The sequence below is a fragment of the Arvicola amphibius genome, chromosome 14 (assembly GCF_903992535.2).
Source record: "Arvicola amphibius chromosome 14, mArvAmp1.2, whole genome shotgun sequence".
In the NCBI taxonomy this organism is placed as follows: Eukaryota; Metazoa; Chordata; class Mammalia; order Rodentia; family Cricetidae; genus Arvicola; species Arvicola amphibius.
The window spans coordinates 57917046-57934924 of record NC_052060.1 but is presented as its reverse complement, the minus strand read 5'-3'; the positions used below and the strand labels follow the sequence as shown (position 1 = coordinate 57934924).

The 17879-nt window shown below is 45.1% G+C and overlaps 1 protein-coding gene across 1 annotated transcript in view; it reads left to right on the top strand.

The window, feature by feature from the left end:
- Window positions 1–17337, top strand: part of St6galnac3 (ST6 N-acetylgalactosaminide alpha-2,6-sialyltransferase 3) — a 466211-nt gene extending 448874 nt beyond the window's left edge. The window contains exons 4-5 of the mRNA XM_038311532.1: window positions 15607–15714; window positions 16707–17337. Coding sequence (XP_038167460.1) covers window positions 15607–15714; window positions 16707–16893 — 295 coding nt within the window. The 3' untranslated portion in view covers window positions 16894–17337. The remainder of the gene's footprint in view (window positions 1–15606; window positions 15715–16706) is intronic.
- The last annotated feature ends 542 nt before the right edge of the window (window positions 17338–17879 follow it).

Below are 17879 nucleotides of genomic sequence, written 5' to 3'. Positions count from 1 at the left end.
GCATTGGCCAAAACAGCTTTAAAGCCAAGCAGGAAATAGAGAAAAAATAGGCAGAGTCAGGGAGATACCATGAAGCTGCTGAAGGACACAGACACGGGATCCGTACCAGTAAACCACACCCTCATGATGATACATAAAGTAATAGAAATAGATTAAATCAAGATGTAAGAGCTAGCTAGAAATATGCCTGAACCACTGGCCAAACAGTGTTGTAATTAATATAGTTTCTGTGTGATTATTTAGGTCTGACTAGTCAGTAAATGAACAAGCAGCCTCCGCCTACATTGGTTCCCTGAGCTTTAGAACCATGGACCATATAGCATGCTAATGACAATGTTTGGAAGGAAGTTATTCATGAACATTAGTGTCAGGCATGGGGACCATATCAGAGACATAAATTCTAAATGCCCAAATTCCCAGGAGTCCCTTGTTCTTCTAACAACCTCAGAGCAAATTCCCTTCCTTTAGTGAACCCCTAAAACGTTTTTTAAAGAAGGAAATGGGGGGACAGCTTAGCTTTTGCTATTAAAAAATATTACTTTCAAATAACTTACTTTGTGTTGCTCCCAAGTTATGTTTATAGTCCAGGAAAGTGACAGGCCTTCGGCTTTGGTTCAGAAGGAAGTGGCTGAAATTTTAACCTGTTGGAAGTAGAGAAAAAGTGAGCCTGCTTGGTCTTCTTAAATTTCCCTCCTGTGTTGGCTTATCACTCTGAGTCTAGCCTGAGTTCAAGGAGGAGCTCAGTAGTGTCAAGCCCAAGGCATTGGGGATGAGACTTCTAGCCCTGCCCCCTCCTCTGGAGTCAAATACCCTGCTTCATTCCCTTAAATCCTTGTTTAAAGTTTTAGTAAAAGTTATTTTTAAATGTAAATTTTCATTTGAAAGGGCACTAGAGCTTGGGAAGCAGAATCAAGTCTGATTCCTCCTTGTAACCCAAAGGAAAAGCTTGGTGAGCTCAGGCTCTGGTTCTGACAGGAGAGACCAGGAGAAGGGAAGCGGCAGGAGAGGCACTTGGATCTCTTTAGATACACATTGACATGATTACAGTCTTCCCTTCTACTTTTTAAAAGTCATCCAGGAAAACATGTATTGATGAGGGCTGAGAGGAGAGCTAGAAGGGAAAGTCAGGCCCATCTGCTAATTACCTTATCAGGTTAGCCGAGAGCAGAAGCCTGTGTCTGGGGCAGAGGAAGGTGATTAGCATTCACAACACCGAAGCCCCTGTGATTTTTGAGATAACTTGAAGGGTAGGTTAGATTAGAGAAGAGCCATGATTATTTAAGTCCAGGCATAAAAGTGGGATCAGATCAAAGAGCGCCTGCCAATACGCTGCAGGTTTGTTGGGAGAGAAGTCCCCTGTCTCTCCTTGAGTGTTTGATGCGCTCGTTGGCAGTAGGAAAGATCTCAGAGGTCAAGCAAGCCACTCTCAGTTTTTCACTCACTTGCTTCAATTGACTCGAGCCAAAGATGGGGATTTATTTAAAAGCTATAAAATCCAATGGGTGGGAGGAAGTCTGGTCCAGGGAGGAGAGTGGCTGTGGGAACCTCACCTTTATGGGAGGATTTGCCTGCCTGCCTTCTGCAGCTGATGTGTGAATTCTTAAGGCAGTTGTTTGGACACAACCAAGGCTGAAATTCTAAAGCATGTAGAACGAAGTCACAAACACGGCTGCATACTTATAACTCTCGGACACAACTCTTGTGAGTTGCAGTTAGCGAGGAAGACCCAGTTTTAACTGCTTTTCTCGTAACCAGGGCCAGATGCCTAACAAGAAGCACCTGAAGGGTGGGGCCTACTGGGGTATTCTGGCTCACAGTTTGCGGGGATACAGTCCGTGACAGAGAAGACATGGAAGTAGCCATGGAGGAGCTTGAGACTGTCTCATGTCTCATGGCACCAGAAAACAGAGATAGGAGAGGAAGTGAAGCCAGGCTATGAACAATCAAGGCTAGTACCCCAGAGATCCACACCCCCAGCAAGGACCTTGCTCCCCAAAGGCTCCACAAGTACACCAAACATCTCAAAGCCATCTGAGAACCAGGAATTTAAACACATGAGTATGCATGAGACATTTTGCACCTTAGCCAAACCTTGAGACTACCCAAGTCAATCTTCATTTTTAAAATAATGTGTTTGTTCGGATGGGTGTGTGCGTGTGTGTGTGTGTGTGTGTGTGTGTGTGTGTGTGTGCAGAAGTCATAGGATGACTTTGTGACATCTTTTCTCTCCTTCTGCCATTATGTTGGTTCTGGGGATCGAACTTGGTTCCTTAGGCTTGTGTGGCAAGCACCTTTCCCCTCTTACCTATCTTTCTGATCAACTCTGAAGCCACATTGCTTTGGAAGAGACAAAGGTGATAAAAACTTGCGTTTCCAGGCCCAGAAGATACTTCAGAGGGTATCTATCCTTAAAGTAGCGGTAATACCTATTTTTAATTCTATCAGGACAAAAAAAATCTTTAGCAAATTAAGTGTTTATGTATGAACCATTTCTCTGATAAACGGTACAGGTTGAGAGCCTGCAGGTATGTACCGAGGGAGCCTGGCTGGAGATGCGTGGAGATCAAATGAAGCTGCTTGTGATTTGTGGCACAGTTGATAACACAGTTGAACGCTACAAAGCACATCCATCACTGCACAGTTTCAATTAGTTTTATTCTTACTCATGTGTTGTTTACACGTGTTCTCAATTCTGAATTAATGAGGAATTTAATGAGGAAGAAAAAACATAATTCTGCCAATTTTCTTCTGGATATTTTCTCAAGATCCATAAATTTCATCCCTTTGGGAAAAAACAGCAATACAAAACATTAAGATATCACTAATATTTCAAAAGAGAATATAAGGAAGAAAAGTAAATCATTTCTTCTTGTGAATCTAGTTCATAGAGTCTGTAATGGAAATGTACCCTGTTGGTGATTTGAGGTCCACATAAGATAGGGGACAGAGCCCCAATATGTGTTCCCATCATTTTTACACCTGGAGAGAGCCATACAAATCCCCATTGTCCTGAAACACGTCCTCTTTCTCTCTGGTGCTCACAATTAAGTCTTAAATTGTAGCTCAGCTCTTCCTTCCCATTGGAGGAGAAATCGGCACCCCACACCCCACTAGTGTTTCTTGCTGCTCAGCATCCCCGCAGCATCCACAGGGGATGTTCTCTTTGTTCTCACCTTGAAAGCAGTCCTCATATCTGTCTCCCTGGGGTGAACCTGACGAGATCAGAGGAACTTGCTATTTCCAGAGACAGTGCAGCACCTCGCACGTACCAGATACATCATACAGTTTTCCTGAATGAACGAGAGAAGGCAGATTTAAAGTTAATGAATTAGAAATAGATGAGGTCATTTCAAGAAGGGGGCATGTGTACTATGCTGCCATACAGAGGTGTGTAAACACAGCAAAATGTAGATCCAAAAGACTATTTGGGAAAGAAAACATACTGGTGAGTTCCTTTTGTTTTTAGTTTGTTTGGTTTTGATTTTTCGAGTCCCAACACTCATCTGTTTCTACAGGGTTTCTCTGTCACTTTGGAGCCTGTCCTGGAACTAGCTCTTGTAGACCAGGCTGACCTTGAATTTATAAAGATTCACCTGCCTCTGCCTCCCCAGTGCTGGGATTAAAGATGTGAGCCACAGTGCGCTCTCTCTCTCTATCTCTCTCTCTCTCTCTCTCTCTCCCCCCCCCCCCAAGTAATAAATGTCCAATTTTATGTCAAAAAAAGATGTGAGCCACCACCAAGGGACACACCAATCATACATGGCTGCTCTCACTTCCATGGGTCACATGCCACAGACCTTATGGTTAGTTGAACACATTCATTTTCTCACCTTTTTGGTGGCTGGAAAGTCAGGGTCAGCACAGTGGTTCTGTCCTCTTCTGGCGATGGCTGCCTTCCTGACTTGTGGCCTCCTGCAGTAGAGGGAAAGAGAGCTCTGATGTCTCTTTTTACAAAGAAAGTAATGCCATCAGAAGGTGCCCATCTTTATAATATCGCCTAAATCTATATCTGTCCAAGTGCATAGTTTATCAAGCACAACACCGGGGTGAGGGCTCAACAGATGAGTGTTGGGCTGTAGTTTATCCTTTTCTTCCATCCACAGTGAGTGCTTTGGGAACTGGTTAGTGGTGAAGGAAGTATACCAGATAGACCACGTCTGTTCCCACCATTTCTGGGGTTCTGACATTCCTTTAAGAGTGGCTGTGTAGTGAGGTAACTCTATGACAACATACACTCTTAAATACTGATCCAACATCCGTCTTGCTAGCCAGTGACTGCATGAGGAACGTCCCCAAATCATAAAGCCACGAGCTTCACCATTCTTTGCCATTTATGCACATGTTTATCCAACCCATCCAGCTTGACATAGGTCAGTTAACAAGAACAGTTAGCAAGAAACTAAACCAAAAAGCAAGGTTAGGACATTTAAGGACTTTCCTAGATCCTGGAACTATGAATTAGGTCTTTGATGAATTGGGTGTTGGCACCTGTGTGTTGGAGTCTGAGGTCAGAACGGTGCCTCCCATGGCATCAGTGGGGTTAAGGTCTCAAGGCCTGTTGTATTCCCCACTAGTTCCAAGGCCATGAGTGAAATCATGAACTCATCTTGGGGCAGGGAGTTATGTTCTCCCCTCAGCACTAAGAACTTAAAAGAATTCACTCTCTGTTTCACATAGTTAAGTAGGTAGTTGAGCAAGCAGAGTCCTTTAGAGAAGGCTAGGAGCAAAAGGATGACTTGATCAGTCATGATTGTAAGTAGAGCGGTTAACCAAGTGGAACCAGGAGAACAGGGATTGGTACCAGTTGTCAGATTCTTGGCATCTCTTTTCTTTCTCTTTTCTGACCATGGCTAAACTGTTTCTAAATACCCTTGACTGGCTAGCATAGAAGCAGCAGCTTCCTCCCAGAGCCATGCAAGGGGCATGGTCCAGTACTCTGAGGTTCCTAAGAACAGCTTCCACTAAGGAGTCTCTCTGAGCTTCTGGGCAGGAAATAGACCTGGGCCATCTGGAAAATTGTATGTCTAATTAAGCACTGAGTTCCTTGAAGTTCTATCCCCCACATTTAGGGCTCAAGTTCCAACTACAGCAGAGTCTGAGCTACCTGTCCCCATCAACAGAGGACGAGTAAGAATAGAGACAGCTCGTTTAGGTGAACCCTGCCCTCTCCTCCATTAGAGATCAACACCTGTGGTATAACATACAAGAAGAATCAAAGGAGTGAAGTCTCCTCTGGAAAATAATTCAGAAGATAGACACTGGGTTAATCAATTAGTGCAAATAAACCAGGTGGTCTCTGAGGCCTGGAAATACAGTGACCCACCATTCCTGGGGTTAACCATGCATGGCTACAGGAATCTGCATGGGGAACTCTTGAAGGTGTAACTTAATGATGTCCAGCAGAGACTCATACCTTGGAGTCTCCACGGAGTGAGCTTAGATTATTCCCACTTAAGATTGTCAGGAGAGGAAGTAAAACTTTCTGATTGTTCCAATCCAAAAACGATATGGCGCTTGAGGGGTCTAGGCATAGCCAATAGTCTTTACCTCTGTCTGCTTAAGAATGGTTCAGGAGGGGGGCTGGAGAGATGGCTCAGAGGTTGAGCATTGCCTGCTCTTCCAAAGGTCCTGAGTTCAATTCCCAGCAACCATATGGTGGCTCACAACCATCTGTAATGGGGCCTGGTGCCCTCTTCTGGCCTGCAGGCATACACACACACAGGATATTGTATACATAATAAATAAATAAAATATTTTTTAAAAAAGAATGGTTCAGGGATTGCCTACCCTTCCTCCAGCATCCTAAACACCAAGGGACTGGCTCCTGTTGCCTTCTGGACTTTTACCTTTGTAGTTACCAAAGAAATTTCTGGAGAAATTGAGATTGCATTGTTCAAGATTAGCAAGAGAGAGAGAGTGCGATGATTTTCATTCTAGAACATGAAGGAGTCATTGTGTCTTCAGGACTTGGTTTCACAACCCCACTGAGCACAATGGTATTCACCTGGCTCTTGGAAGTTCTGGAGGCTGTCAGTAGTACTGAGTCAATCAGAGCCACATTTCTTCAATAATAGACCTATAACCCCAAGAGCATGGTCTTTTGCTGCCTCTTACAGTAGCCTCTCGATGTGGTAGATTTCCATGGTCAATCTGGAAATCTAGAAGGTGGGTTGGGTCTCGATGAATACATTAGCTTATAAGCTCACAGAATTCAGTCTTATTCCCATACCATGGATCTTGGCTTATGGGGGTTATGGACCTTTCTCATGGGGAGAAAAAGATGAAGATAGGACAACCACAGTCATAGGGCCATCCCGTTCTTATCCTGGGTGAGCTGGAGGACCTGATGACAAACTATCTGTTTCTGTTCTCAGTTGCCTCTTTCAACTGGGGATGGCAGATCCACAGGGTGACACTGGTGATTCCCTCCACTGCAGGGTGTTAAGGATCACAGAATCTGGGCCTTGCCACACTGGCTGCAGTCTCTGGGGCTGCACAGCCTCTTTGCACACACCAGGATGCTAGGCTACAGCTCTTGGGCAGGCTGTGAACAGATAAAGGCACAGCCCCTCTGATGACTAGCCCTCTGAGCATGTTGCAGGGCCTGTAAGGACTTGAAGAGGGAATGGGTAGTCATTTCTGACATATGACTATCTTGTAGCTTAGTGAGGAGAGAGGGAGTCCTCCCACACATCATTTTAAATGAGGTGAAACCCTCTTTATAAGGGGTTCATTTGGTCCTTAGAAGGGCGAATGGCAGGTGGTTGGTCTGATTTTTGTCAGTCTGAAGTGCATATTTAAAGTCTCCTCGCAGGTTTTATTCATCTTTTCTATCTACCCTTAGCTCTTTGATCTACTGGCACAATACAGTCTTCAGTCAATGTTTAGGATCTTTGCCAGACCTTGAGAAACTTTATTTGTAAAGGCTGGGACTTTGTCAACCCCCAGGGATAAGAACAACCCATATCTAGGAATAAACTCTTAGAATTTCCTGGTGACCACAGAGGTTATCTCTACTCTGGTGGAATAGGCTTCCATTCATCCCGAGACAATTGTGCAGGATATTCGGTTGCATCTGAAACTCCCGAGACTGTGCTAATAAAATCAACCTTGGGTTGGGGTGGAGCCAGTGAATAACTGACAAAAATTAGCCATAGAGAGGATGGAGGAGCCAGGAATATGAATAGAGAGGACATAACTGAAGGAGTCGGGAGGGACTTAGATATTCTTCTTGCTTATGAGTGTCAATCTCTAGTCTCTTCGGGCCTTCCTGGCTCCTGCCTCTGGGATCTGGTTTACCGGCCTCTGTGAGTGCTGCTGCCATTACCGCTCAGGTTCATTTTTTATTCCGCATTTTTCTACAGAGTCATGGTTATTATAAACCTGAGAAATCACCAATAATTGGAACCTATTCACAGGCTCAAACTCTTCTAACTTCTGAAGGTTTTTTCTAATATCTGGGGCCAGCTATACAGCAAAAGCAATAGTGGTTGCTTGCTGACTGTCCAGCATGTCTGGGTCAATGGGGTGAATAACCAGTAAGCCTTGCAGATGGGGCTCCAGGAACCCAGCAGGCGATTCTTGTGGCTCTTGGATTATCTCGCTTCTCTTAAACAGACTGGCTTTCTGGAAGCTGCCTTCAGTGCTCCTAAAAGGGCTTGGTAAAAACTGTCCAGAGCTTCCTTACCCCTTGGTCATTGTCAGGACACCATTCAGGTTGGGCAGAGGGGAAAATCCACAGTACCTGGGCTGTATTATACAGGAGATCCCTTGCTTCAGTTAAGGATGACTTTCCTACTCTGAAGCCAGCTGTGTCCCTCCTGTTACTTGGTCATGAAGAGAGTGGCTAGGAGCACTTCGCAGTGATCCCAGGTTGGCTGGTGAGTGTTAAATCCTGGAGAGGCTAATGGAAGCCTGAGGGTTCTCAGGGCATGGTGGGTTCCGAGTTTTCCAATTATGCAGATCATTGGCTCAGAAGGAGACATAAACCATGAAAGGAAAAGGGTGAGGACCCCTGGGTTGTGGGCCCCACTTTTGAGGTACGTCCCTTCAGGGGAGAATGGGGGCTACCTCTGCCCCCAGGGAAATTCCTGTCAGGGATTCTATAGCCAGAGCTGTTCTTCTAGTGAAGGGGAGAGGGAGGGAGGTATAAAAGTTTCTTCTTCACCTACCCTCCCAGCACAGCCAGGGAACTATTCCATCCCCCAGGTGAACTGAGGGACCTCCTGGTACATAAGGGAAGAGCCAGCTTCCTCCAGAAGTGCAAAGAGAATAGGCAGAAGTTTGGGTTTGTCTGGATCACGTGGGAAAGCCAAGAGGACTTGGGTCACAATTGAGAGGACACAAGTCTTAAGCCAAGGTGGTGGTCTTGCCCCAGGGTAGTCATTGGTCAATGTAGGGAAATCGTCAGGGGTAGCCCAAGTATCTTGTAGTCAGGGCATTTTAAAGAGCCTGAACTACCTAGGGGTTTAGACCTCTGTCACCGGCTACCTGACTCTAATAGAGGGTCAGTCTACACCACAGAAGGTTCACTTTCCCACACAAAAGTCAGACTACACCGATTCTTCTCCATAAAACTTCAAAGTGTTGTAACATACACTTCAATGGTGTATCGGGACTGCTCCCATCAAAGCTTCCTTTCTTCTAGCCAACATAATTATAAAAACACACAGAGACACAAAGAATAACAATAGTAAAGAAACCACGGGTGGCGACCACACAGATCCCAGACAGTGGAATTGGGTCCACAGCCAGTTTTTCCCTAAGTGTCCTATGCAGAAGACTCCACAAACAAGCTCACCTCCCAAGGGAACATATCCAGGTGACTTTTAGGGTGCAGGTGTTGGGAGTCACTGGATCAATGGGAGGCATTAGAAGTCCCCAGGGCCCTTGGACATCTCAGGGTGCACACCCCCTGGATACTGTCTGTCCCCCCACACTATTGGCCCAGGGGATCTGAGGTCCCTGATATCCCCACATCTCAATCTCTGCGAATTTTGCTAGGGTCTCTAGAATGCTACATGGTAATTCTACCAGAGAACACATGGACACTATTAAAACTTAATAGGAAAGTTGGCTTGCTGACTGTTAGCTGCAAGGGGCACTCACCCAGTTCATGCAACTCCAAGCCTCACTGTCCTTTGTCTCTTATGTACAAAAAACCACAGCCAGGTTGACACACTTTGGTTAGCAAGAACAGTTAGCAGAAATAAAAAAAAAAAAAAGTTTAGTACATTTAAGGACTTTCCTTGATCCTGAAACTACGGAAAAGGTCTTTGATGGATTAGGTGTGTGTTCCCATTCTGGCAGGTGTTGCGGCCTACATGCTAGGCTTGAAGGCCAGAACCCTCTAACATGACATCAGCTGTGCTGAGGTCATAGGGCCTGCTGTAAATGGGATCCCAGCAATCAGCATTTCCAACTGAGACAACAGTAAAGCCCACGTAAGAACAAAATAAACTCTTAATTTCTGAGACGAATGAACAGAGTAATTTTTGTGAGTGGTATCTTGTTTCCACTGCAATCATAAATCATACTTGTGAGCTGTAACATTTTACTTTTAAATACACATTTAGAAGAGAACACAACATTACTTACGCTTCATTTGTACAGAGTGACCGCCGTCGCTGCTACTCAGCAGGCCACTGATTCTGTGGTGGGGAAACTTTGGGCTGCCTTCGCCTTCCACATGGATACTATGTCATATCAGATGGGCTGGGAGCATAGGCCTCTTCTGAGCCTACTACTGCTTACTTGATATACTTACGGCCTACCTGCCATCGTCCTCCACCCTTGCATTACCTTGACTTGCTGTCTTCACTGCACGTCTTTTACTCCCAGCCCTCGGGAGGCAGAGGCAGGCTGAGTTCAAGGCCAGCCTGGTCCACAGAGTGACTTTCAGCACAGGCTCCAAAGCTACAAAGAAACCCTGTCTCTAAACCATACTCCTACCAAAGTTACCATCTAGAAGATGTTTTTATCCAGTTGAATGTTTTACATCCATTTACAGAAGGTTCAGCTCCACTGCCCTATTTCTAGAGAAAACTTCCCTCCCATGGATGGAGGGCACAAATGTTCAGCATTAACAGCAAATTCCTTGCCTTTTCCATGGATCCTGACTGCAGAACAAGGCCCACAATGTTATACAAGTTGCAAATGGCTGATGTCTTCTTGGAAAAGGATGGCTTCTCCCTAGCTGCCGCTGATGGGAATGTGCTGTTTGTCTTGCCAAGGTTCTCTCTGTAGATGATTTCATTTACCCTGATCTTTTGAAAGGAATGGAAGAAAGAATATTTTTAATCAAATAATCTGTATTCTGCCAGCTATCTTTCTTCCTAGGAAGGTATCGGGAAAGTTCCTGTTATTTATTGTCAGTATAGTATATTGATGAGAGAACTGGGGTTCAATAATGTTAAAACAAGACATGAAATATTCATTCTTTTTAAAAAATTCCCCCTTTACTCCCAGATAAAGCAGATAGCCAATAGTATGTTCACCAATCTACCTCCATTATAGGGAAAGACTTGAGCTTTTTCAGGTTTGATAAATGTTTCTAATGCCTTTGAAATGTGAGCTCTGAGTGCCCCCAGCTTTCACTGGTTCATGGAAGAAACAGGAAGAAGTAGAATTGAGGCCACATGATTTGAGTCAAAGACCCCCAGGAGCCATCTCATTAGAAAGCAGGTCATCAACAGAGTCGTCTTCGGACCCCTCTTCTCCACCTGACTGCCTTCCTTTCCTCCGATACATTCCCGTTGCAGACCAAGACATTCTCTATAGCTCTAGTCTAGCTGAATTCGATGATTCCTAGTTCAAAGCTCAGACTGAAAGCAAATGGCTTCAGATAGCCTCGTTGAAGGAAGGGGACAAAGTAGGATGCCTGAGCGGGATCTAAAAGGTGGCAGAGGGACAGGAGTCAAGCAGATTGGGAATGCTTACTGAGGAGAACCTTAAACCAGGAGAGAGAGAGAGAGAGAATCTGCTGTTTTCCTCAGAAAGCCTATGTCAAAGGGGTGTAAAACAGCACAGAGCTGCTCAGCCCACTGTCACCAAGAACTCTGTCATCCGCAATGCCGACAGCACCAAGGCTGGCCCAGAGAAAGTTATTTGGCCCACCAAAACATAAATGTCTCCCACCCAAACCCGAAGTCACTGAAGCAGTGGTGTTGGACTACCGGGAAGCCAGGTGTGAATGAATAATACATTCAACAGTACTTGATTTTCCGTTGAAGAATCGCCATGCTGGAGTTCAGTTCCTCCCCGTGGTCATATCTAGAAGAAAAGAGTAAAGAGCATCGCAGTGTGTTTCCAAAAGTGAAAGACAAACCAGAGCGGCAGACACGGAAAGAGGCCGTGGTCAAAAATACTGAAATTCATGAAAATAAATAAGTACATAATAGCTTGACAGACAACAAGTTGGTGTCTTTATGCCATGACCTCTAGATAACAAGTAATGGGGGAATGTGGACGGGTAAAGAGGCTTATATATTTATCCGTAATAAACTAGAGGAGAGATGCTTTAAGTGATATGCCTTCAAGCATGTGCTAGATGTTTGTGTTGACAGTATCATTTTTCTAAGTGATGAGCGAGTCCACTCAGTGGTTTCCAGGTTTAAGTATCTTGATTAGTAAGGGGCAGAGGGATGCAGAATCTGGCCGGTGGAAACAAGTGATTGATAGCTTCCTGGTAAGAGCCCTGCCTTTCTTTCCTCCTGCACAGCTCATTATTCCACAGCATTAATTCCAGCTTTGCAATTGCAGTGAAGCAGGGGCTCCAGTTCCCTTATCATCCCTGTGGGAAACATGATGGTTTATTTGTGGATGGTGATAATTGTTTTTATCGATCCCCAAATATGGGAGCTGCATCCACTGCTATGGCTGAAGGCCAGCTGGTCCATAGTGCCCTGTGCGTGAGTGACAGGTTACAACATCATATGTGTCCCAGAAGAGACTTAAGAATTTGTAAGGCAATTGATGCCTATCTCGCATCTCTGCGCACTGAGTCGTGTGAACAAGTCCTCGTAGACCAGCACAGTCTTTCTTGTAGTTGTCATGATTGAACCTTAAAAGGTCTACACAGGTACAATTTACAGTCACTTACACAGCAAGCATCATCACCGGGGCCTGGAAGCGGCACCCCTGCGTGAATGACCAGAGCTAGCCCCCACAAAGTCCAGTGAGTTCCTCCAAGGCAGTGATGCTCAACCTGTAGGTCGCAACCCCCATAGCAGATATTCTGCATAGCACATATTTACATTACAATCCATAAGAGAAGCAAAATTAAAATTATGAAGTAACAATGGAATAATTTTGTGGTTGGGAGTTATAATATGAGGAGCTGTATTAAAGGGTCACAATATTAGGAAGGTTGAAAGCCACTATTCCAAGGCCTCAGATCCCCCAGGTTGAAGGTGTTCCCGGGTTGAGCATCCTAGAGGAACATTAACTGAGAGTATTTGGGAAGAAGGCCCCATGAAAACCCTAGCATGTACTGTAGGAAGGAAACGCCGTGACATTTCCAGTCTCAAACTACCAGAAATGTTAAGGGAAAATAATGTCACTGTCTAATTAAGCCCAGTTTTTAGGACAGGGCACAGGGGCGGTGGGACTCTCCCCCATGTAAATCAAACACAACACATAATGTTGGGGAAAGCTTTGGGGCTAATTAGTGTGGGCTGTCTATCTGGAAACAAATCAGGTCAGGCCTAAAAGGAACTGAATGTCATAAATGTGGGTTTTTCTAAGTCTTCATTATTTGGTAAAGTGTGAAGATCTTTGGCCAATTGCCAAACTTTAAAACTCCTGACCCCCTTTTGCTGGAGTACAGATAATAGCCATACCAGGACACCTGTGTCCTGCATCCCCTCCAGGGCTCATGTTTGAATGCTTATTGTCAAGATTTCAGAAATTACTGGGTTGGGCCAGAAGAGGACAACAGGACAGCTTCCATGCATTGCCAAGTTCCAGATACTGCACAGAGGACCCCCATTTATCCTGAGCTAGGCCATCATCTGGGTTCCCCAATTATTCTGAGATACATTGGAGGGTTCTCATCGAAAGAATGACAGACTGCTTCAATTAATATTTATTCTCATAGAAATTAATGCTTCCTCACACTGCCCTGGTCCCACGATAGTCTTTCTTGCATCTTCTATGAGCAGGTTTTGTGAAGACAGAAAGATAACCTCTTCTAAAAAAGCCTTGGTCATGGTCTCCAGTCCCACCACGAAGTAAAACGTTTTTTGTTTTCTTCCCTCTTTCCACGTACGCCACGTGAACTGGCTCTAGCGCCCTGTTTCAGTCACAGTGGATTATGGGACCAGGTATGTTTTTATGTCTGCCTACACCCCACTGTGTTCTGACTTTAATGCCAGGCTTTGGGTGTGTTGTATTGGATGGTGACCAACTGTATTAAAGTGAGTCCCTCCGCTTATCAGATCATAACAGATCAACACAGACGGTAAGATCTTTCCCCTCTGCAAATAAGAACAGTTGCCGTGCTTGGGTCTAACAAATATAAACATTCAAAAAAAAAAGGCTAAAAATTTGGAAGAATCAAGAAAAAAGCAAGCATATAATCCAGTAAGAACAATGGTCATGCAAATTCAGTACACCTACAGAATGTCCAAATAAAATATTTTGGAAACATTTAGGTTATAACACTCACGTCTTCTGATCCTGATTTCAAATAATCAAAATGCTTCCTCGATGCTCCCGAGACCCTAGATTACAAAATACCCTCTGGCTAAACCATGTATTAAGAATGTTGTTCTATAATTTGTCTTCCATGCTACCCCTTCCCACTCATGGAGCAAACAGCCCATACTTCTATATCACTGCTAATTTATCCCACATAACAGTAGACAACTCAGTGTGGTTCAGTCTCTGGAATACATAGCCCTCGGTGTCCGCAGGTTCTGGATTTCTGGGTTCTATCAACTGTAGATTCTAATACTCTTTCCATTATGTGTGTGGAATTGTATCGGTACAAGCCATTAGCAGACTGATTCCTTTTCATTTTCCCTGAATAATACAGTCTTCCAATGACATGGTGACTATCTTAGTTATAATTAACCTAGAGGATACCAGAGTCTGAGCACCTGAACATTGGATAGGTAGGTAGGGGGATCCTGGGTCCAATCTCCCACAGACACACAAGGCCAACTCGCCACGTGGAAAATGTGCACCAGGTGATGCAGACGCTGTGAGTCCATGTAATTCCTGAAATGTTGGATAGTTCTGGGTCGACAAGAGTTGGGAAGGAGGAGGGGTTCTAATTCAGACCATTGAGTGGCATCATGCTAAGGACTTAGATCCACAGTCCTGGGTTCTGGGAATGGACAGACACTGGCCTCTGGCTGAAAGCCACACCTAGAGTGGGTGTGTGTTAGCTGGTGGATGAACTGGCTGACATCCCGCCAGTCCTGTGTCCAGAGGGAAGGGCTGCCGCGCAGCCTCCAGATAACTTGGGGCAATCCACTTGCCTCTGCAGGAAGAGATGTCAGGAGGGAGACAATGGAGCCTTTGGAATGAATTAGCTCAGCTTGGCTGAGGACAGATACAGAGATCCATCCTGAACCATTTGCCTTTGGCAGACCCCTGCAGTGAGTGCTGTCTCTGATTAAATCATCCGCAGCCCTCCCCGAACAAACCAGGCTTGGGCCACTTCCATGTTTGGGGTACACCTGTGCTGTTTGGTCTTCCTAAAGTACTTTCCCTTCTTTGGTTCACACAGCCTCATCCTCTCTCTCCACCCTCACACTTTTCCCCCAAGTCCCTGAGTCACATTACCCTTATCAGAGAAGCAATCCCTGAGAAACGTTATAGAGGAACTGGAATGTAAATCCAATCTTCCAGTCAGTGTAAAGATGGAAACACGGGGCATAACTTCTGTATTTATAGCATCTGTAAGAGTAATTGGTGCATTAAAGGTGTCCCGTAAACTGGGTCCAAGAGGCCAGAGCCAGGTCTTAGGAAGAAGCTTGTCTCCTGATGCCTGCGAGTCTGCTTAGGAAAACATTTGGAGTAAGATGCTTTCATAGACCAGGTTGACCTACACTGTGTCTACTTTACACGTAGAAGCCGAGGTTGGAGATCGGCACACATCCACATATGCATGCAATCTCATGCTTATACACCCACATTCCCATCCGTACCCACACAAACACAACCTTAAAATATGTAATAGGAGCTGAGGAGATGAGAAAGGGCTGCACCCAGGTAAACAAGACCACCACTGTCATTCCGTGCTCGTCAGCGCTTCAAGCAACCTACAGCAAACCCATCCTCTGATGTACACCCCTATTTGTGTCTTATGGAAAGACAAATTATTTTCTACCTGAAGGCAACAGGATTATTTGACTTGGATATTTGCCATATGGCTTCTCTTCCACCCAGCGCAGCTTTGTGGCTTAAGGTGGGAAGAGTTAAATGTGCCCATAAATTACTCAGAGATAACTCAAAATAAGTGTGTATCGTTGACAGATTGTCAGGTTTCTCAATGCTCCCCGGATAACGGGTGCTGTGTTCTCGGTAAGGTGTGGCTTGTTTCTTACTGCACTTCCTCCCTTGCCCTGCATTTCACTTCCCCTGTTTCTGTTCCTCCAGGGTCCAGTCCGGCTCCTACCTCAGCACAGGCTGGTTTACCTTTATCCTGGCCATGGACGCCTGTTATAGTATCCACGTCTACGGGATGATAAATGACACCTACTGCAAGTAAGAGCACGGGAAATTATTTCTGTGCAACTCCAATTCTGATATCTTGTCAGAATATCACAATTCATTGTAATGCCATAAATCTGAGAAATAGATCAGATGACGATTACTCCAGGTGCTCTTTGCCAACATGCCCTGTTACTGTCAGCGCATCATGTTCTGACTTTTCAGAGTGGTAGAAAGAAAACAATACCTACTGCAGTCTAATGTCGCACGTCAGAAGGGACACTTTCCCCTTAATCAGTCACATTTCTGGGACTAGGGGCTTAAATCTAGAGCAAGCTCAGTGGTGATTTAATTTGTGAGATCAAGGTTTCCACAGCTCTTCCCTCTGAAGGCTTGACGGACAGCTGTCAGCCAACGGCTCTGTTTGCTCACAGAGGAGAAAATGCCCTGATGCCTCAGAGGAACGTTCAGCTCAACAAGAGTTCCTGAGGATTTTATTTCACTAATGTGTGACTAATCTGCCAGACTTAGTTTGAGTGAGTGTGTCGTTGCTGGAAGGATCGCGTCTAATCAGATTGCCAAACACATGCTTCCTTATGGTGGTGGAATACGGTCCCTCGACCGACCATTCGCACGATGTGAGGCAGAGAGCATTTAATCATACTGCTAACATGTAACCCTGGTTCAGGCTTCATGATTAGACATCTGCACTCTAACAGCTGTGTCTAAAAACCACAGAGGAACCCCAAACTTCACTGTGAGGTTCGAGAGCATTTGGGCTTTGTAAGGTTTGTTTCATCTCATCCCTTCCCCTCCTTGGAGTGCAGGCTGTGTGTCTGAATGTAATTAGTGTGATGTGTAGACTGTATTTGATCTATTAGGCACTAAGAACCAGTCCTCCTTTCTAAAAGCTTTCATCTGCAATAGCTTTTAACTGAGTCTGTGGAGGAGAGTTTATAAGTGGATGCATTTACTGAGCACGCCATGGATTCTTGTAAATGCCTGCTCACCCTTGGCGCTCTTCCCTCTCCTGTCTTCTTTTCCAGGACGGAAGGGTATAGGAAAGTCCCCTACCATTACTACGAGCAAGGGAAAGACGAGTGTAATGAGTATCTTCTCCACGAACATGCCCCCCACGGGGGACACCGGTTCATTACCGAGAAGAGAGTGTTTGCCAAGTGGGCCGAGAAGCACAGAATAATCTTCACACACCCAAACTGGACCGTGTCCTGATGTTGTGTCCCTGATCGCAGCACTGCAGCTCTGAAGATGACAGCGCAGGCAAGGTTGTTCATGACCGTCACGGTCCTGACCGCTCTCTGCTGGGGATGGTGACTCTGCTAGCAATCCGGACTCGGCGTTCTGTGGGAGGGGCTCCCGTTCATTCTGTTCTCTCTGGTGGTTCAGCCCTACATACTGCACTTTATGACTTACCTGTCGAAGGCCCGTGACATGGCCTCTGTGACTACAGGAAGATTGTCTTTCAGGCTAGCCGCTCAGAATTCCTGACAAGAGGCATCAGGAAGGAAGGGACGTGGCCTTGTCAGGCAAGGTCACTCAGTGTGTGGGCAGCTCCACCATCTGGGAAAAATGGTTGACTACCAAACACTGTCCCAAATAATTCTATCAGGGTATAGATATATTGCCACAGTTAGTGGTTAGCCTGAGAGAAAGTAGGCATCTCCCTTTGATGCCGTCTTCCTTCCATATGTCTCGCAGCTAAAGCCTCAGGCCACCTACCTGATTATATGTAGCAATGAAGGTGTTGCGTAATTCCTGCCCATCAGGATTACCAGACTATCTCAGACACTTGACTCAAAGGGTATCCAAGTATCAGGTATTGACAAACTTTCACTCTGTGGGCTGTGCTCTTCCTACTCAAAACAGCGTAACTAAACATATTAGACCGATTACCTACATTAATGTTTAGTTATTTTTGCTTGAGTACTAAATATTAACGTGCTAGCTGCATAGCTGCAGCACTGTGGAAACACATACTGTGAAAGCATTTCTGAAACATAACCAAAGGGTTTCCTCGCTCTGCTTCCACACCCAGTTCTGCAAAACGATGTGCTTTGTGACATCGTGAGACAGGGAGAGCAGACCATATTTTTGCATTAATTTGTATCCTACCATATTCATAATATATATTTTTAAATTCAAATTTCTATTTTATAAGCCCAAGGCGTGTCTCTCCATATACATTATCAATGCCAAGT